This window comes from Schistocerca nitens, chromosome 6, assembly GCF_023898315.1.
Source record: "Schistocerca nitens isolate TAMUIC-IGC-003100 chromosome 6, iqSchNite1.1, whole genome shotgun sequence".
Lineage (NCBI taxonomy): Eukaryota > Metazoa > Arthropoda > Insecta > Orthoptera > Acrididae > Schistocerca > Schistocerca nitens.
The window spans coordinates 662,466,794-662,489,403 of record NC_064619.1 but is presented as its reverse complement, the minus strand read 5'-3'; the positions used below and the strand labels follow the sequence as shown (position 1 = coordinate 662,489,403).

Sequence of the window (22,610 nt, the reverse complement as noted above, 5' to 3'; positions counted from 1 at the left end):
TAAAGTCTGCATATTGTTTTTTCAATACATATTTAATTTGCCAATGTACGTTTCGAAGTAAAACTTAATCAGTGTTGTTATTGAAAATGGTGTACGTTTATATACTCGTTCTAACAACTTGTGGAAGCTTTCTCACTGCAGTGTCATTGCACAGATATCAGCAAAATTTACAGATATGCATTTCTGGTGTGTTGACATCATAACTAACTGAAACCATGATGATGATAAAGCTGTGGTTTGAAATGTACATTAACAAATTAAGTATGCTATTAAAGAGACAGTTTGATTTTTATTGTTAAGTTTTCCAATATAATGCCAATTTTAAGTTAATCACAGTACAAACAAGAAGAAAAATTACTGTGAAAGAAGTGAAAGTTCTTAGGTGAAGAATAACTTAAAGAACACCAGTTGTAAATTCCTAACTTTCAGGAGACTGAACCAGGAAAGGATTCATAATTGAAGCAGTAGTTAATGCCACGTACGTGAGAAACACCGTGAAGGCTTCGTGCTTACTTCAAATTTCCAGACTGAAAGTGGTGGAGACAGGAAGATTGCAACAGCAGGCAGCATGGAATTCAAAATTAGTATAGGCTGCTGTATGAGAATGGTAGAGTGAGTGGGGCTTCATTTCAGTAAAGACCAAATACAGCTCAGTGAGTTCTCACTTCACAGAATGAAGAACTACTGGCACTTCAACATTATGGAATCAGCCTAAGGGAACAATAAGCACACACTTCTTTATTTTGGCATGATGTAGAATGATATATTGTTGTTATAAGATGTTCTGGCAATGAAAAGGCCAGAAGATCAGTAATGATGGGTGCTCTGGTAGATGATGAAGATCAGCTGCCCCACTATGTGGTTATTCACAGGGGACCATACCAAAAAAGAAACCTCAAATTGGTTGATGGTTGTTTGGAGCAGAACACTAGTCTACTTGATTAACAGGAGGGGAATGGTGGTGCTGGATTCTTTCAGGTAACACCTTCCCAGGGAAGCTAAGGTTCTGATATCAAAAGACAACAGAGTGTTAGTAATAATAGGCTGTTTTCCTATGTTAAAAATATGGTTATTATTATTATTATTCTGAGGGATTGTTATAATCAGATAGCATTTACGGCCAATATTCCTACAAAATATATTGTTCATGTGATTAAAGCTTAAAAATCATTAAGTATAAAGATTTGCTCACATGATAAAAAAGGCTGCGTTACTGGCTGAAGCTCTGGTGATGTCACAGATTAGAAGCAAGGCAAAGCTATGCATGTGTTATAGGAATGTTAACCAAAGTTACTAGATTCTTGCATACTTTTCTGCAAACAGTTTAGCTATTTAGTGATGGAAAATGCATTTACAATTTTTAAGTAACAATAGAAAGGAATTTTGTGAATGCTGGTAGTGGAAACCTTCCAAAAGTTGCTTCGTTTATGTTCCACCCATTTACAGTGGTGATACGTGCAAGGACGGACATTCTTTTCCCTGCTTCCTGCAACATCATTTAACTCTCAAAACTAAGAACTGCAGAACTTTTGCAAATGGGCCCATATCTAGTATCTAGATTGTAGACTAGCAGTCATGAAATGACTCAAAGCACAGTAAAATTATCCTTAGCAAATATTAGTGCTGATTTCCTTATACACCAAGGGGTGGATGCCCATCCCCCTGGAGCATTGGGACTCCTGGCAATGGCCATCCTGCCAGGTGGCCTTTGCTGCAGCTGGGTGGTGTCCATGGGAGGGCCCCTGTTTGGAGTGCGTGGCATCAGGGTGGAAGACACGCGAGGTGTACATTTCATCCTGCGTGTCCACTGGGGCCCGAAGAATAATCAGGTTGCCACCGGTGCCTTCATCTTGGCTTTTGAGGGTGATTCACTGCCCGAGGTCAAGGTGATGGTCTACTGGTGCAATGTAAAGCCCTATATCCCTCCCCCGATGCAGTGCTTTAAGTGCTGGAAGTTTGGCCATATGTCTTATCGCTGTACGTCCAGTGTCACATGTTGAGATTGCGGATGTCCATCACATGCCAATACCCCATGTGCCCTGTCTCCCATCTGTGTCAGTTGCGGAGAGCACCATTTGCCTTGCTCGCCTGACTGCAGGATTCTCCAGAAAGAAAGGAAAATCATGGAGTACAAGACCCTGGACAGGCTGACCCACACTGAGTCTAAGAGAAAATTTGAACGCCTGCATCCAGTGCGTTTGACATTGTTTTATGCCGCCGCTACAACAGTCCTGGCACCATCAGCTCCGTCAACCCAGGTCACCTCTGAGCCGGAAGACTACACCTCCCTCTTGATGGTGGGGGGGGGGGGCATTTCCCTCCCTGTTGATCCTGCACCACCTACTTTGGGAGCAACACCCCCCCTCCCCCCAACCATCGGTGACGTCTGTCCCCACTTATAAACTGAAGAAACGAAAGTCTTCTTCGGCTTCTCTTGCTAGGTATGGGTCCCTTGGGTCACTCCCTTCCCAGGTTTCTTCTAGTGGGAAAGATGACAACTGCCAGTGGCTGAAGAGCCCAAAAGCAGCTGGTTGTAGGGTTTCGCGCACATCCTCAGTCCCGGACACTGAGTCAGTGAAGTCCTCCCAGCCAGGGAAACCCAAGGAGCAGCAAGCATAAAAAAAAAAAAAAAAAAACAAGGAAATTGTGGTGGAACACACACCACCACTACCTACAAGCTGTGTGTCTGAGGATGGGGTGGAGATTTTGGCGTCTGCTGAGGACCTAGATCTCGCCAGACCCTCAGACATAATGGATATAGACTGCTCAGGCAATAAATCGGTGGCAGCAGGTGACTCTGAGGTGTAAACTGCCTCATTGAATGTTCCATGCCTTCCAAGTCTCACGATGTCATCCTGCAGTGGTGGAACTGTGGCGGTTTTTTCCACCGCCTGGCTGAGCTACGGCAACTTTACACCTGCTATCTGCAATGCCTTCCAGGGAACCTGGTTCCCAGCAATTCAGACCCCTGCCCTCCGTGGCTATAAGGGATATTACAGGAACCGTAGTGACTATAATCGAGTGTCAGATAGAGTTTGCATTTATGTCCTAAACTCGGTCTGTAATGAACATGTGCCCCTTCAAACCCCTCTTGAAGCTGTGGCTGTCAGAATAAGGATGACACAGGAAATAACTGTCTGCAATGTATATCTTCCTCCAGATGGTGCAGTACCCCTGAATGCATTAGCTGCACTGATTGATCAACTCCCTAAACCTTTCCTACTTCTGGGAGATTTTAATGCCCATAACACCTTGTGGGGTGGTACCATGCTTACTGGCCGAGGCAGAGGTGTCAAAACTTGACTGTCGCAATTCGACCTCTGCCTCTTAAATACTGGGGCTGCCACACATTTCGGTGTGGCTTGTGGTAGTTACTCGGCCATTGATTTATCAATTTGCGGCCTAGGATTTCTCCCATCTATCCACTGGAGATCACATGATGACTTGTGTGGTAGTGACCACTTCCCCATCTTCCTGTCACTGGCCCAGTGTCAGGTGGCACACGGACACCTGCCCAGATGGGCTTTGAACAAGGCGGACTGGGGAGCTTTCACCTCTGCTGTCACCGCTGAATCTCCCCCACACAGTAACATTGATGTGATGGTTGAACAGGTGACTAGCACAATTGTTTCTGCGGCAGAAAACGTGATCCCTCGCTCTTTAGGGTGCCCGAGACGTAAGGCAGTCCCTTGGTGGTTGCCGGAAGTCACTGAAGCAATTAAGGAGTGCCCGCGAGCTCTGCAGCGGCATAAGCAGCACGCTTCCCTGGAGCACCACATAGCCTTTAAACGGCTTTGTGCCTGTGTTTGCTACCATATCAAACAATGGAAGGAGGAGTGTTGGGAGAGATACATCTCCACCATTGGGTGTCACACATCACCTTCCCAAGTCTGGGCAAAGATCAAACATCTTTTCGGGTACCAGGCCGCAGCAGCTGTCCCCGGTGCTACCGTAAATGATGAGTTATGTACCGATGCAATCGCGATTGCCGAGCACTTTGCTTGAGCCTCTGCATCAGAGAATTGCAACCCACCCCCCCCCCCCCCCCCCCCCAGCCTTTCGCACACTCAAACAGCAGCTGGAAGGGAACGTCCTCGCATTCACTACATGCTGCAGTAAATCCTATAATGCCCCATTTACAGAGTGGGAGCTCGTCAGTGCCCTTGCACATTGCTCCGACACAGCTCCTGGGCCTGATTGCATCCACAGCCAGATAATTAAACATCTATCATCTGACTGCAAGTGACATCTTCTCGTCATCTTCAACCGGATCTGGTGCGATGGCGTCTTTCCATCGCCATGGTGGGAGAGCACCATCATTCCGGTGCTCAAACCTGGTAAAAACCCACTTGTTGTGGATAGCTATTGGCCCATCAGCCTCACCAACGTTCTTTGTAAGTGGCTGGAACATATGGTATGTCGGCAGATGGGGTGGGTCCTGGAGTCACGTGGCTTGCTGGCTCCATGTCAGGGCGGCTTCCACCAGGGTCGCTCTACCACTGATAATCTTGTGTCCATCGAGTCTGCCATCCGAACAGCCTTTTCCAGATGGCAACACCTGATTGCCGTCTTTTTGACTTACGTAAAGCATGCAACACGACTTGGTGACATCATACCCTTGCCACATTGTATGAGTGGGGTCTCCGGGGACTACTCCCGATTTTTATCCAAAACTTCCTGTTGCTCCGTACTTTCTGTGTCCAAGTTGGTGACTCCCATAGTTCCATCCATATCCAGGAGAATGAAGTCCTGCAGGGCTCTTTATTGAGCGTCTCTATTTTTAGTGGCCATTAACGGTCTATCAGCAGCTTCAGGCCCTCCCTCTCACATTCTCTGTATGCAGACGACTTCTGCATTTTGTACTGCTACTCCAGTACTGTTGTTGCTGAGCGGCAGCTCCAGGGAGCCATCCACAAAGCGCAGTCACGGGGTCTAGCCCATGGCTTCCAGTTTTCAGCCGCAAAGTCATGTTTCATGTTCTGTCTTATCCCAAATGACAGTCATCCACCTCTTGATGGACTGCCCACTTTTAGCCGCTCTGCAGCAGACTTTTAACTTTCCCAGCACCCTGCCTTCGGTGTTGGGTGACAATGCCTCCACAGCAGCTTTAGTTTTACGTTTTATCCGTGAGAGCGGGTTTCATACTTCTATGTAGGTTTTAATGCATGTCCTTTGTCCCTCTGTGCCCTCCACCCTAGTGCTCTTAGGGTGGAGGTTTTAATGTATTGCAGAGTGGCTGGCTTTTGCTTTTTATTCTCGTGGTTGACCAGCTACTGTAATCTGCTTCCATGTTTCATTCTCTTCTGTTTCTAGCGTCTCTCTGTTGTTTTCTTGTCCTCTTTTGTTCCTTTGAGTGTTCGTTGCCGTCCCTTCGTTCTTGTGGCTTTTCCTCTCTTTCCGTTTTGTTTTATATGTTTCGTCCATTTTATTATCACACTTGTGGCATTGTTTTATTAGGAACAAGGGACCGATGACCTCATAGTTTGGTCCCTCCTTCCGTCTCTAAACCAACCAACCAACAACCAATCTGTACATACTTAAAATCATTAGAAACTCTACTAACACTTGCTGCAGCTGTTTTTGCTATATGTTCAACTGTAATATGTTGGTCTTCATGAATACTGTTGTCAATGCAGATGTCGAGCAAAGGAGCTGACACATCAATTGGCCAGCCAGGATATTGCTCTATCACTGACGTTTGACCATCTTTAAACTCTGTAATATTCACTTATGAAAAGGTTTGCATTTCATACTACTTTTAGAATACTGTAAAATTATTCTAGAAAAGATTTTAGGTGGCTTTTCATCTTCAGAAAGCAAAAAAACAGGTCACTAAACATTGTTCAACAAATGTGGAAACTTCAAGTGAACATGCCATTATTACATGCAATATTGAGGTTAGAAAGAAAACAATTTTTATCTGTCAGCGTGTCTCTTCTCATTGTTGCCAATCTAATGTCTTGAAAGTACGGAACTTTCCCAAAATGTTTCATTAATACATCAGTTTGTCTCTCTAATTCTTGAAATGTCCTGCTACGGTCGCAGGTTCGAATCCTGCCTCGAGCATGGATGTGTGTGATGTCCTTGGGTTAGTTAGGTTTAAGTAGTTCTAAGTTCTAGGGGACTGATAACCGCAGCAGTTGAGTCCCATAGTGCTCAGAGCCAGCCAGCCAGTCTTGAAATGTCCCTTGTATAATAACACTAGTTACTGCCTTAGAAAGTAAGCAAAACAGAGGTTTTGAAGGTAAAATACAAGTAAACTATTTCTTTTTGTTTATTTCTTCTTACAGTACAAAAATGTGGACAATCAATAAATGGTGTAAGTTACAGTAAGTAATGTTAGTTTTTTGGAAGATCTTTATATCAGTAAAACAGTTTGTAATCTTCATTAGCTAATATTTGTCCAAATAACAAAATTCACAAGAACCATTTTCAAATAGTGGATCATCTTTTATTCAAGGTTGCCTTATAGTGAGGTAATTAAGATAAACCACTTGGCTGAAGGTTAAACTAGAAATTTTGCAATTCTCAAGCTGAAGTCTGTAGTTCGTAAGCTGAGATAAATTGACTTGCAACTGTAATTGTTCTGATTCCAGTTACATACTCAGTTGTAGATTTATGAGTAGACTAGTATCTGTATAAATCTGTTGGCCAATCATTGCGTTTGAAAAGAGGAAATAAGAATGTATACTTAATCCAAACTGTTTTCAAAATTAGGACTGAACAGATGTTTTCCATATTTTGCAGATAAAACTGTATTATTAAACATAGTTGTTTCCACAGTATAAATTACTGGGGGATGGTAACTTAGACAGGACTAAATAAACATTCAATATAAAGTATTAGAGATGTCATTTTAAAGATTCATTAAGCTTCCTAGACACGTCATATTCTTTTGGTGTTCTTTCTTTTGTGCTTCCCCCACATGCTTATCGTCATGCTATATTGAGTTTCTTTATCAGTTACATAACACATTCTGTTATTGTGAATATGTATACATATATAGCCACTTAATGATACATATAGGTTGGTGCACTCCTTGGTTTGTCTGACTTCAATGCAGATTCGTTTTCTGGGAAACTGGAGGAAATGCTGGCAATCATCCGTCAAGTGAATGAGCAGTTCAGAGATCCTGTAAGTACCTCTCACATTTTAGCTTGTATCATTAACCATAATTTACATTAATGGAATTAGAAAACTTTGATAATTTATAATAAAGTTGCAAAATGGTAAATTTTTTTTGTCATTTAAAATTGATTATTGCTGTGGATTAAGTTGTTTTGGATGCAATTAACACAAAACCAATAAGCTGACATATTATTGGCAGTACAGAGTTAGTGTAAAAGTTCCCTTATGAGTATGAGAAGAAAAAAGGAACGGTGCCAAATTTTAATGGAAGTTTGAAATGCATTTTACTGAAAAGGTGTGATGGCCTCCATAAATTAAAGAAAAATGAATCTAGCCCTTACATACTCACCCCACCATTTAGGTGTGTGGAAGGTAAATGTATTGTACAAAAATTTGACACTGACTGCACACATGCATATCACATCCAGGCACACAAACCTCTTTACATTTCGTAGCCTGTTGAAAAGTAGCAAATCTAGTATTTAATGTGTATGAAGAAGTGCTGTTCACTTTCACTCATTGGAACTTCAGTTTCATAGTTAAACTGTTGGAAGTGGCAATTGGACTCAGCTGACCCCAGCACATTCAATTCTGAACAAAAAAATTATATTGTTTTGATGTTGTTAAATAATTATTGTTGACTTCTGTACATTGTCATTCTCTTCACTGTTGTTGTTGTTCAGATATTTGTTTTGTATTTAGTATTAATAAGTAACTTTCAGTTCAGTTTTTTGTGCCTGTGTATTTACTTATGCCTGGATCAAAATGTTGAAATCGTCAGTCTGCTGGAGAGTGCAAAAAAGTCACATATCTGATGTGGCAATCTGAAAAACAAATTGAACAAAAAAACAATTGTCTGGCTAATCAGTTGTTAAAACCAGTCGGTTGACCCATCAGTAGAGAACATCGATTCTGCATAGGGATAGCGTCAGGATTTCATGACTTTAGGCTTTTTTTTCGGGTGATGTTTAATAATCTACTTCATGTGCTTTATATTTTTCAATAACTATGTTGAAAAGTAGCATAGGAATGCAGTTGGACATATACAATGAAAGTTATTTACCAGCTTCTGTGTATGTAGAATGTCTGGGTAGAGGCTCCATTCAAAAGAATCACCATATATATGATGCAATTCACACTTATCACAATCCCATACTTCTGTAAACATATAGTATTTATGCTTCAGACATACATAAGAACATGGGAATACAAATAGCATAAAACAGTTGTCTGAATATATTTTTAGATTGTTTTAACTGTTAAAATTGGCTGGTGGAGTTTCAGTTCTCAAAATGTGAAACAGAGAGAAACAAGTGAGATGTAAGATGGGAATGACAGTGAAAGCCGCAGAAAATTTATAAATGAGTGGATGAGATGCTATTTAGTTTCTTGTTTATCTACAATTTTTAATTTTCTTGTCACCTTCTTAACAAGGCCATCCAACTATGTTTCAATATGTTACAATTTGTAGCTGAAATTTTCTTTCTTGCCATGTTTCATCTGTGTTAGTATGGCATGCTTGCAGTAACCACATGTGTTCCCACGCATGTTGTCTTATGTGAAATGATTTAAAATGTTTTTTTCTTATTTTAAATTTTTTGTTCCAGGAACAGACAACATTTGTTTGTGTGTGCATAGCAGAATTCCTGTCACTATATGAAACAGAGCGACTTGTACAGGAACTCACAAAGTGTGGAATTGACACACACAATATTATTGTGAACCAGCTGCTGTTTCCCTCTGCAGGAGAAGTGCCATGTCGTATGTGTGCAGCAAGACACAAAGTCCAGGAGAAATATTTGGATCAGGTGAGCATGTATTCTTCACTATTCTAATATAGTAAAACCTGTTTTCAATTTACATCGGAGAACCCACAACTTTTCCCTTAAACTGCAAATTTCCGTAGAGTGGGCTTTAGCCCAAGAACATGGAAGTGGTGACCCACAACCTGAATTTTAACATTAAGCAAGATAAGAAACTTTTAATAATAAAACTACAGCGAAAATCTATCTTAACATTAATATAACTTGTCCTTCACAAAGCTGAACATATGCAAAAGCATTATCTTTCAACAAATACAGTCTTTTTTTTATTTAGAAGAGTTGTTTGTTTCTTTCTTCCAACATAGTGCAGTGACAGATATCACTTCAGCAGGTTGATGCTGGTAAGGACTTAATCATCTGCACAGAAAGAGGAAAATAGTTCCTAACAGTATCAAGTCCTTGCACAACTGCAGTGAAACTTAGTGCAAGTGACTCCTCGCCCTCTTCCTCATCATTGTTGTTATTGTCGCTATCATCTAGTGCAGAGAGCTCGTTCAACATAGCTTACTCACATACAACTCGGATGTGGAAGTGAGGGTGTCATCATTGAAAGAAATGGAAGTTCTGAAGTGGCTCACTTGCTGCTCCTACTTAAGGGACGTGGCTTCTTTAACAACAGTGATACTGGATAACAGCAAGTCTTCACAAAACAGTTCAGGGGAGTCAGTTGTGTCACAGCATTCCAGTGAGCAATGTATTAGGGTCATTATTTAATTTCTCTTCTTGACCTGTGTAAAAACGGCTACTCCATATTTAGCTCGAAAAGACCTTTCCTGAAGATGTCAGTAAATTGTCAATTATCTTCGATGTCGTAAATAATATTCAGCTCCTGCTGAACTGGAAGTTTCCTCCTTTTTCAGGACATAATTTTCTTTAGGTGTAACTGGCAGTACTCAATTCAACACTTGACTGATTAAGACAATGTTAGTTATCATATTGACGTCTTCGTAGGGCAGCTAATCATATTTGGATGGAAATAATCAGCCACAGTTTCTGCTTCCTGATTAGTTCAAGCTCAACATGTTATCAAAGTCCTGTTAAGAAAGGTATGTATTGTAACCCCAAGTGCGAATGGATCTAGCATAAGGACCTCACCCTGATGACAGAGTTGATTTGTTTGATGATATGACTTGGAGCACAGTAATATTGATTTTCAACAAACACTATCTACCTTTTTTGGGTAGACCATTGACCAAAATACCAGCTGTCATTTATCATTTGCAGACCTATTTTTATTAGCACAATGTGTTCAAAAACATTAGCAAAAGCCACAAACTCTGTGTTAGGACTTTCACAGAAGCTGAGTGTTGATAGACTCGTTCATATTTATTTCTTAAAAAGAGCTGCCTTAAAGCAGAATTAGTTAAAAACAAATTTAATTAACATAATCCTTTTGGGAGTTACATTGGGACCTTAATTATTATAAAGTTTTTATTGTAACAGCAAGAAATGCAGTTTGAGTTTTCAGAGGTAAAAATGATAATCTTTATTTAACAAAACAGTATAAGTTGTATTGTTTATGGAGGTGTGTGTGTGTGTGTGTGTGTGTGTGTGTGTGTGTGTGTGTGTGTGTGTGTGTCAAATTAATTACCAGAAAACATCATATGACCAATGAATTGAACACAGAACTTTCCAGTCTGCCAATGTGCTGCCAAACTGCACCATACCAATAATGTGGCTACGCTGTCTTTCTTCTTCCTGTATTAATCCTTCCATCCCAACCTAATTTTTCTTTTTACATGTCCATCCTCCATTCGTGCAGAATGATAAATACATTACTAATAGATTACATATAGGTCGTTTCAAAATAAGGCCATATCTCTACATAAACTGATGATAGCACAGCAGACTTTTCTTTACAAAGGAAGATAGAGAATTACTGCCACACTTAATTCTCACTACCTTTCTTGACATTGATCTCCACCTCACTGAAGCCCATATCTAAACGTCAGTCCACACACAACCAAGCAACAGCACCTACACTCTGACAGTTGTCACCCCTTCCACATCAAACTGTCACTTCCCTACACCATAGACAACTGCAGCAAACCACCTATACTGATGCCAACAGCCTGTCCTTGACTTTCCTCCCCTGCAATTACTCCACAGATCTTATTCACAAACAACTACGAGTTACAAAAACCTCAGGAGCCTCCTCTTCATCACTCAGTACTGGCTTTGAATGCTTCAATGTTAATCCATCCCCGTACCATTGCCCCGTTGCAAGGTTCCTATCTCTGCAATAGTCCCCAGTATAAAACCAGCACAGTGCGTCCACTCATAACAAATGTGCTCCGTCCTTGCCGTTAAGTTGTACATCATATTTGAAGGCAGACCAACTTGCGAAACCATGCATATTTATCGATTAACTTGTGTCCACTGCATAGCATTTTATATGGGAATGACCACTGCAAAACTGGGTAACTTTGGAAACATTCAGTACCCAGTTATTACACATGCTCGGAGGGACCTGAGTGCCTGCTACACCAAATGGGCTCTTTGGATCCTCTGATTCCATATTAATTTTCCTGAGCTCTGCAGATGGGAACTTGCCTTCCAACACCCCCTCTACTTTTTCTTTATGATGGCCATTTTTAATCATATGTTAATACCTGTATCTCATCTAACCCTTTAACTGCAGGTGATTTTCCAATTTTTCCCGAAAGAATTGCAAGGCATTTTTATTCAATAATTAGAATAGTTGTAAGGATAAAATCAAAGGAAAGTAACTAGGAAACAAGAAACTTAATTTAGAGTTGATTGTTGCTTGATATTCATGTTACTTATAATGAGGAATATGAAAACTGCACTCAACATTGTAAAAGCAAAATAAACTTAATGATACTTTTTGTGAGTGTCGTATATTTTGAATTAAGGATCCATACACGAGCTTGGGAACTTGGTTACAAACTTGCTGGCACAAAAAGGTCTATGCAAGTGAAACTGGAGATCATGTAAAATGTGACTCCTGATGTTTCAGACCAAAAGATAAAATATTCAGCAGGAGAATAGTGACCTCTGATGTTCCAGAGCTACAGAAAGAGACATAGGAAAATGGCAACCTATGATGTTCCAGGGCAACAGAAAAGTGTTTGATAGAAAATTTCAAGTTCTGAGATGCAAACAGTGCTAAAATTATGTCCAGTGTGATAAGTGGGGCCTGCAAAATTGTCTGGAAAGACTAGAGCTGAACACGTAGTTCTGCACTTCCCATGGGTGGAGGGTTAATATTCCTCTTTTTACTGTTACTTTTTCATATTTGTTGTCCTCCCTGCCACTTTCTCATATTTTCACCCTTTGGTTCTTGATATTACTGTTTCTCTTCTGCAAAATTCATCTTTTTCTCTCTATGTCCTTACCTCTGGATTGAAGCTGGCACAATGCTTACCATCTCTGACCACTACTCTCCCTCTCTAACACCTCCCCCTTCATCTTTGTAAATTCTTGTCCTCATAAGAGGTGGGTCTATATCATCCACGGGTAAGATAGCCTTCCTTTTTAATTTTTCTCAACCTATCCCCTGTCTTTTTCCCAAGGAATGTGATGGGTAAAACCTTAACATGTTACACAATGCTAAGTACTATTTGCTACGCACTTTGCAGTGGTTTGCCAAGTAAGTATTTAGATGGAGGTATATTGGACCCTTATGAAGATCTGACATAAAAATAGAAAAAACAGAAAATAAAACAAATATGAAGAAATGACACAGAATTCAGCCATTGGAAACAACTCTTTGTCTAAAACTTACACAGGAAAGAAAAATAACCTTGGGTTTTACGAGACACATATTAACTGCTAACAGATTAAAACTATCTGCTGGACTGTGACCCAAACCTGGGAATCATGCGTTTCACAGACAAGTGCTCGACTAACTAGTGTATGCAAGCACAACTCACAACCTACCCTCACAGCTTTACTTCTGTCAGTACCACATCCTCTACCTTCCCAGCTTCACAGAAGTGCAAAATGAAAATTCATTCTGGAACCAATCCACCAGGCTGTGACTAAGCCATGCATTAGCATTTCCTCCAGTATTAGTCCTGCAAGGTATTTAGGAGAAATTTTGTAATGCTTGGAGGGTACGAGATGCAATACTGGCAGACATCCAGCTGTGAGGGCAGGTCATAAGACATGCTTGTACAGCTCAGTCGGTATAGCACTTGCTCATGAAAGGTCATGGTTTCAGGTTTCAAGTCTTGTGTCCAGCACACAGTTTTAATTTGTTCAGGTGTTTCAAATTGGTGCACACTCTGATGCAAAGTGAAAATTCATTCTGGAAACTATACATGTGGTTTTACAGTTCCAGAGGTAGAGAAAGCCATGCACTATAAGGTACCTGACTTGAAAAGGGAAAGCGCGCACACACACACACACACACACAAAACCTGTACAACTACATTGTGCCAGCTGAACACACTGTCCTGGGACAGCTGTTTTGTAGCTTGACTAAGATTTAGGGTTCTGGTAGAGGGGAGGAAGGAGACAGGAAATGGGACAAGAGTTGGGGTAGTGTGGCTGAGGGCTGACTACCTGTATCCCTACTTGTCACTGTTGATGCCAACAACCACCCTCGTATCCATAGCATTGCCACTGCCAAACACTACCTCACCCAACATCTTTTCGGAATACAGCCACACCACTTTATTCCTTATACGTCTATCAGGGTACATCTTCACACATAACTACTTATCCTGGAGGCAAGTACACAAATAAATCCACAACACAACCACGGGCATCCACGTGGCTCCCTCGTATGCCAACCTGTCAGTGGGTTACATAGATGGTTGAATCTGTACTTGATGGTGGTTTTTTTCCCCCCCCCTGAAATGTTTACATATCTTGTAGCAATCTTAGGTGCAGAGAAGAATATTCTAACTCACTTTATTCATTGTCAAAGAGTGAAATAAAAATGCCACTTTTACATACCATCCACATTCACCACTACAGAGAATTTGTGAATAAAAATAATATGCATTCCTTGAACAGCTTGGGTGCACAAGTGTGGTGATCTACACTTACTCTGTTACTGAAAATTAAAAAGACAACTCCAGTAAATCAAAAGACAAAATGCAAGCAGAAATGAGAGACATTAATAACTTTTTACATATAATTATGCCAGTATATATAGTTATAAAAATTCTCCAAAAAATTGTTTCACAAATAAATTCAAATATAAAGAAGGAAATTGTGTTTTTAAAACTCTTCCACCTTCCATACAACTTCGTTTTTCATGACATCTTGATCCAAAAACAAAATGAGTTCACTTGAAGGTGAGAGATACAATTTTTTCATAGCACTTATTGTCAAGTTTATACAGTTGTGCACTGTGACTTTGTAATGATGGGACACCCACCTAAGGGAATACAAACATCATCTTTCCTATTGGGCCATGTGATACAGCAGGAGACATGCAGTTAATCTGAACACCTTTGAATTTGTATGATACATGGGAAATGTGTGCTTTGTACCAGTTTTTATCGTATTTGAAAGCCAAATACTGCCTGAATTGCAGGTGTCCCCACAAAGCATTTTCATGAACTTCCATAGCAACAGTGCTCCCATCATGGTCTAACCTATGTTTTAAACATTATATCTACTGAGTAGCTTATGTACTAGATCCATAAAAAACTGAGGTCTGTAGGACAACTCATTACTAAGTAGTAGGTCTCGGAAAATAGGGAAATTGGTGCCTTAATAATGAAAGAATCCACACCCTTGAGCTTTCAAACCTGAATTTATCATCAATGGTTGGAGTTAAGATAGTGCTATTTGGCCATTTTCTATTAAAACGTGTCTGTACCCATGTACCAAATACACTGAAGTGCCAAAGAAACTGGTATAGGCATGCGTATTCAAATACAGAAATATTTAAACAGGCAGAATACGGCGCTGCGGTCGGAATCGCCTGTATAAAACAACTACTGCCAGGCACAGTTGTTACATTGGTCACTGCTTCTACAATGGCAGGTTATCAAGATTTATGTGAGTTTGAACATGCTGTCATAATTGGTGGTGCAAGAGCGATGGGACACAGCATCTCTGAGGTAGTGATGAAGTGGTGATTTTTCCCGTACGAACATTTCACGAGTGTACCGTGAGTATCAGTAATCTGGTAAAACATCAAATCTCCGACATTGCTGTGGCCAGAAAAAGATCCTGCAAGAATGGAATTGATGATGACTGGAGAGAATCGTGCAACCCTTCCACAAATTGCTGCAGATTTCGATGCTGGCCCATCATCAAGTGTCAGCGTGTGGACCATTCAACAAAACATTATCAATATGGGCTTTTGGAGCCGAAGGCCCACTCGTGTACCCTTGATGACTGCACAACACAAAGCTTTACAACTCTCTTGGGCCTTGAACCTTGATATTGGACTGTTGATCATGGAAACAGGTTGCCTGGTTGGATGAGTCTCATTTCAGATTGCATCAAGTGGATGGACATGTAGAAGTATGGAGACAACCTCATGAATCCATGGACCCTGCATGTCAGCAAGGGGCTGTTCAAGTTGGTAGAGGCTCTGTAATGGTGTGGGGCATGTGCAGTTAGTGATATAGGACACCTGATAAATCTAGACGCAACTCTGAGAGGTGACATGTACATAAGCCTTGTGTCTGATAATCTGCATCCATTCATGTCAGTTGTGCATTCTGACAGACTTGGGCAAGTCCAGCAGTACAATGTGACACCCTATACATCCAGAATTGCTACAGAGTGGCTCTAGGAACACACTTTTGAGTTTAAGCAATTCTGCTGGCCACCAAACTCACCAGACATGAACATTATTAAGCATATTTTGCAACATGCTGTTCAAAAGAGATCTCCACCCACTTGTACTCTTATGGATTTATATACAGCCCTGCAGGATTCGTGGTGTCAATTCCCTTCAGCACTACTTCAGATATTAGTTGAGTCATGCCATGTTTGTTGCAGCACTTCTGCGTGCTCCGGGGAACCCTACACAAAATTAAGCAGGTGTACCAGTTTATTTGGGTCTTCAATGTATGAGTAAATTCTGAAATGGTCACCTTAGGATCTACCAAAATATATGAGAGTTTACATGGAATGACTGTAAAAGCTTTGTCACAGGGGCTGTGGAATTTGAAATGCGATGACCTCCACTGTCCTGCTAAACATTCAGAAGAAACCCGGATTGAGCATATGGCACATGTGCCTCAACATTGTATGTGTGTCCACAGTGCACTCTAGTGGCAATTCACGGCTGCAGGTGATGCTCTGAAAACAGCACTAGTGCCCACAAATTCTTGAAACTAGCTGTGATAGCTTTGACGTCCTCACGCGGAACAAGGCAGCTGACATCCACATAGATGCGGATGCTAAAACCAACTGCATAGGAACATCCACAAGATAAAAAGTATTTTGTCATTCTCACTTTTTAGTAAAACCCCAAGGTCATTCTTAGTTGATAACTTTTATATTCAGTAGCAGACTCTATAGAACAAGTGAAATATAAGACTTAAAACAGAAAAGACTAAAAAATATGTATCTGCTAGTAGTGCAAGCTCTCTTGTAGATAGCCAATTTGAAGAAACTCACTCCTGAGCGAGGTGGAACCAGCGACACACCACTTCGTAACTCCGCATCTCTGTTCATTACACTACACTGCACTTCTGTAACATACGACCATGTCTTGAATGTTACAATCTCCTGAAGGCTTTAATTTCTGATATTGTATTAACTGAATTATTTTATTAATTGAATTACAACAAATCGCACCAGTACAACATGATTTTTAAGGGTCTTCAATGTGATTCCATATTATGGCCACCATGGGCTACACAAACGTACCACTGCTGGTGCCATGTTGCTTTCCTGTCCCATGCAACTCTGCTTTTCCTTGTAGCATTCCTATCCCATGCGCATGTTAGCTCTCCCAGCCACCACAGCTGTCATCTACCCTTCCTTAACTGTCCCTCCTGCTCACAAGTTATAATGTCAAAAAAGGACTTCAAAAAATTTGTGATGATTCTCCTGAGGTATAAGATAATTACAAACAGTTTAGTTTGTTGTAAGAAGCTTGGGAGAGTTGAGCAGAGGGATGAAACCAGTATAAGACACATCCCCACTAAAGGATTAGTGAGAAACATTGATGATTCAGAAAAATCCACTAAACAAAATAAAATGTTTGTTCAGAACACTAGAACACAGTATATGTAACGGACTTGATGAATGCAGCACTGCAGATTTTACAAAACTGGGAAGCAAATGTAGAACTTTGTACATATGAGACACAGAATTTTGTAAGAAAAAGTATTTATGAATTCCATCTATAAAGTTTTACAATAATAATAATAATAATAATAATAATAATATAAATTACCCATACAATCAGGAATCCTGTTTTGAGAGTACTGTAATTCTGTGCCCTTTCTTTAGTTTACTCAAAACCCACATGCATATGTAGTTATGTATGTCAGTTAATGGTATCACTACAGTGGATACCCGATTTCATAGAATATTTAAAATCATCTTGAGTGTTGAAGGTGGCCCTTGAAGCCCCAACCACTATAAGGCAGTGATGTTACCCTAAGACTATAGTGTGTATCCAGCCTATAGTTACTGTGTACATAAGGTACAGAGCATCTTCGTGAGTGTACTATAATGTGTGCAAAAGCACATCTTCCTATAAATTATCTATTACAATATTGCAGCCATCATTGGTACAGTGATTATTTTCTGTTCCAGATAGCTGATCTTTATGAAGACTTCCATGTAACAAAGCTTCCACTTCTCGACCATGAAGTGCGTGGGGTACAGCAAGTAAAGGAATTTTCTGACAACCTTGTACAACCTTATTGTCCAAAATAATTTTGATATAGTTATAAAGAATTATTAAGTTTGTATTGTGATGAAACTTATTTTTAACCAAAATAAATTTGACAGTGTCTGTTTAAACTGGTGAACATTTTATTACAATTTGCTATTTTGGCCTTGTCTCATGATGTAACAAAGTCTTAGTAGACCTCTACAAAAAATATTACTTTATTTCTGTTTGTCTTTCTTTTTGGTGAAGAAATATGTTCAGTGTAAACCCTCTGGTCCCTACTCCCTTATCTCTGTCAAGGTCTGACATTCTTTTTTGAGGTAAATAAGTACTAAATTTACATACATTCCGTTTCTGCAAATTTCTGTAAGCTCTATATTCATTGCTACTTTTGACATATTTTGATTTGCATTTTTCTTTACTATCACATAATGTTATTTGATATTGTTTCTTGCTGAAGTTAGCTTGTTTCACTCTGCAAATGTTCTCAACTCCTTTTGATATTCTGTTTGCATAGTGCTCTGCCCTTTGTCCATTCAGAGTTACATCTACATCTACATGGTTGTAGTGTAGGATACCTTGTCCAAGTATTATTTATGCCATACTTCATCGCATTAAGGTATTTTGCACTTACCTTTGACTCCATATGAAATCTAATTATCTTATGTATTTCATTACTGTTCCTGTATAATGTCTGGTAGAGGGGTGTACTAATGTTTTTGAACAAGTAAATGACACTAGATTCTCCAGATCTGGAGAGCAGGTCTTAAAGCTGTTTGATCCCTTGCTTGTAAGATATCAACTTGGAATTAACTGTGTATTTCAGCTAAAATAATTCTCTCAAAAATTGTACGGCTTTTCTCTGAGCCGTTTCAGTTTCATCAGTAAATGTGATCATGTATGGTCCCAGACAACACTCAAGGATTAAAGTGGAAGTGGGGGTGTTGGAATAATACCTGAAATACTTTGACTTTCCATAAATTACTATAGGTTGTACCAAACAGCAAACGTTTCAGGGACATCAGCCAACAATATTTGTGATCAGGGTTGCTGAACTTTGAGTTTCTGAGTAAGGCAGTGGTCACTCCCACCAGTTTTCTAGTCTTTTATTAGAATAAGCTCTGTGTATTCCTCATTAATAACTGTAAGGTCTAAGGGTGAAAAATTGTGCATTAGAGAAAAACAGGGACCTTTAATTCCAAAGATGAATGCAGCCCACATTGAAAACTTAAATCTGGAAGTAAGGTATAGTGTGAGGGAAGAAAAAAGTGTTAAGGTGAAATACACAGTAGGGAATAAGTATCAAGTCACCTTCTGCAGCCCATTTGAATGATACTAGGTTCACCTTCATTTCCCTAACTTCTGCTGACACTGTTCATTGGAAAGTTAAAGCAGGAATGTTATGTAGTGACAGTGTCCAGTTATTGATGATGTGATTGTGTGACAGCATAGTGTGTGAAAACTCGGGTAGTGAAGACTGCATTGTCTAAATACACACATCAAAAAAAGTTTTGCATCACCTCGGTTCCGAGACTTCCAGAACCTGTTCAGAAAATTGGAATGGAGATAACATGAACATCATTTCTGCCCTTTTTATTTTTCATGAAAACCACACATCGCATCTTGTACCACCATACAGCGAGATCTTCAGAGGTGGTGGTCCAGATTGCTGTACACACCAGTACTTCTAATACCCAGTAACATGTCCTGTTGCATTGATGCGTGCTGTATTCGTTGTAGCATACTATCCACAAGTTCATCAAGGCACTGTTGGTCTGGATTGTCCCACTCCTCAACGGCGATTCAGCGTAGATCCCTCAGAGTGGTTGGTGGGTCACATCGTCAATAAACAGCCCTTTTCAATCTATCCCAAGCATGTTTGATAGGGTTCATATATCGAGAACATGCTGGCCACTCTAGTTGAGCGATGGTGTTATCCTGAAGGAAGTCATCCACAAGATGTGCATGATGGGAGTGCGCATTGTCGTCCATGAAGACGAATGCCTCCCCAATATGCTGCCGACATGGTTGCACTATCAGTCGGAGGATGGCATTAAAGTATCGTACAGCCATTACAGTGCCTTCCATGACCACCAGCGGCGTACGTCGGCTCCACATAATGCCACCCCAAAACAGCAGGGAACCTCCACCTTGCTGCTCTCGCTGGACAGTGTGTCTAAGGCATTCAGCGTGACCAGATTGCCTCCAAACACGACTCTGATGATTGTCTGGTTGAAGGCATATGCGACACTCGTTGGTGAAGAGAACATGATGCCAATCCTGAATGGTCCATTTGGCATGTTGTTGGGCCCATCTGTACCGCGCTGCATGGTGTCGTGGTTTCAAAGATGGACCTCGCCATGGGCATCGGGAGTACAGTTGCGCATCATGCAGCCTATTGCGCATAGTTTGAGTCGTAACACGATGTCCTATGGCTGCACGAAAAGCATTATTCAACATGGTGGCATTGCTGTCAGGGTTCCTCCGAGCCATAATCCGTAAGTAGTGGTCATCCATTGCCTTTCCTGGCACACAGTAACAATGCGGATGTGATCAACTGCTGTATTGACCGTCTAGGCATGGTTGAACTACAAACAACACGGCCCGTATACCTCCTTTGTCGTGGAATGACTGGAACTGATCAGCTGTCGGACCCCTCTGTCTAATAGGCGCTGCTCATGCATGGTTGTTTACATCTTTGGGCGGGTTTAGTAACACCTTTGAACAGTCAGAGAGACTGTGTCTGTGATAAAATATCCACAGTCAACGTCTATCCTCAGGAATTCTGAAAACTTTTTTTGATGTGTGTATATGATTTCTATAAAGCAGCTGACAGTTGTGGTAGCTGACACAGGTTACGTCCCAGAGGAAGCAGTGCGACAACAGCCAGAGATTAGAGTAGCCTTCATACCACATCAGTTAATGCAAATTTTTGCTACAGAAGAGTCTTTCATGCTTGTAGAAGGTCAAAAACTTGTTCAAAATGGTCTCCAAATTTCCTTGTATTTTTTGTTGCCAGTTCAAACTATAATGACCAATATAAGCATGTGCTTATAAGGCAGTTGCAGTATTCATCAGACTTCACACCTAATTGCTCTTACAATTCCATAAAACGAATAGATATGAAATTTGCTGTGTGATTGGATGTCTGGAGCAGAGAGGAGTGTGCCAACATAATTACAGCACACTTTCACCATTGTGTTGTGACAGACAGATAACATGAGGTTCAAGTTTGTTGCATAGTAGCTTGACACTTTTACTGTTCAACCTCTTGCCTTTGATGGTTATAGTTACTGTATTAAATGAGTCACATTGCTAAGTAAAATTCTGATAATTACGCATAGATGTACGTGGTTTAACTATCTAACCCAGGCTGATGCAGCGTATACATGTTGCAAACTAGCGACTTGCACACAATACTAAATGCCTACTTATACAGATATGGATAAGAGTAAATATCAAAATTTGTTAGTTCTAAATATTCACACAAAAGATAATTAACTTAAAGAACATAGAGACAAACATATTAGAAGCAAATCAGTGTAACTGTGTGTGGATAAATAAAAAATGACAAAGTGTAGGTGTTATTTTATGAAAATGATTTACTTTGGGATTCCTGAAACCTGGCAAAAATTTTTGAGAAGGTGAAATTCCCTAATTTGTTTAATTAGTGAATTAACAAGTCCATTTTATGAAGGGAGGTATTTTTATAATCTGAAAAATTAGGACTACTGTTATATCCACAGATCAACACCCATGTGCGAAAAAAAATTTTGATTAGGTGGAGCAAGGTCCACTGCTTAATTTTACAAACAGATAAACTTTCTTCGAAAACAAAAGGCTTCTTCTCCTACCAAAATTTTATAACAAGCCAAAGATTATGCCACCTTATCAAATTGAAATATTAGCAGCTGAACTGAATTTACGTTCCTTTGTTGGGTTTTCTCTCGACGCCTTCCGGCGAGTGCCGAGGAAGTAGAAGGGTGCAGAGTCCGGGGTTGATGGCCGGCGTAGCGAAGACGTGGCTCCTGGACGTTCCAGCTGTGTCGAAGTATCTTCCGGGCGACAGTCCGCTGCGGGTCGAAAGACGCCTATTTCCCTTTCTTCCGGCTATTTAACAAGGTGGCTCCATGGCTCCAGTCTTCCTCCGCTGATTCCAGAGTGATGATTGGCGGCCATTGGCGATCCATGACTGGTGGATGGTAATATCATAGTGTGACCATCCACGCCGGAAAAAGCCTCATGCATGTGCGTAGTTCGCGGCTGATTGAATGTTTGGCGGGAACGCCTCTAGCGCCGGCTGGCGGAACGCGCCGGCACTAAGTTGCAGGCACCGCTTAACTCTGCCGCGGTAGCCGAGCGTTGCATTTGTGTGGCTGTGCGTGCCACGGCAACTACAAAACTGTGGTTTGTATTTTTGAAGCAATCACAAGTAAAGATTGGTATTGTAGTGTAACGTGAGATTGTCCGGAAATAACGTGTTTCACTGTTACTCTCTTTAATTGATGAAAGATGTTCATTAAAGTTGAAAATGTATGTTAGCCAGTAGATAAATATGCAACAGTGCGTGCTTTGTGTTGATGTATGTGTGTGCAGAGATAATTAAATAAGTGTGGACACAGGACACCGGCAAAGTGCGGCAGCCATTGAGCATCTCCACCTGCTGTAAAGGGATTGCTTATGCTTTGGCACATGTCTGAAAGGTTGTTCGGATGGCAGAGAGAAGGGGGCACTGTCTACACTACAGTGTCAGTGCCCAAGAAAACAATTGAAATGTTTCAAGTCTGAAGTATAACTTGAGTCGATGTCATAAGATCTGCTCCAGATACAGTGCTCTACTTAATGTGATAGCTGTTCACCCAACTGTGTAA

At 40.6% G+C, this 22,610-nt stretch overlaps 1 protein-coding gene across 1 annotated transcript in view; it reads left to right on the top strand.

The window, feature by feature from the left end:
- LOC126262870 (ATPase ASNA1 homolog) overlaps positions 1–17,870 on the top strand; it is a 91,154-nt gene extending 73,284 nt beyond the window's left edge. The window contains exons 5-7 of the mRNA XM_049959736.1: positions 7,027–7,134; positions 8,736–8,936; positions 17,661–17,870. Of these exons, the coding sequence (XP_049815693.1) occupies positions 7,027–7,134; positions 8,736–8,936; positions 17,661–17,783 (432 nt within the window). The 3' untranslated portion in view covers positions 17,784–17,870. The remainder of the gene's footprint in view (positions 1–7,026; positions 7,135–8,735; positions 8,937–17,660) is intronic.
- Positions 17,871–22,610: the final 4,740 nt, after the last annotated feature.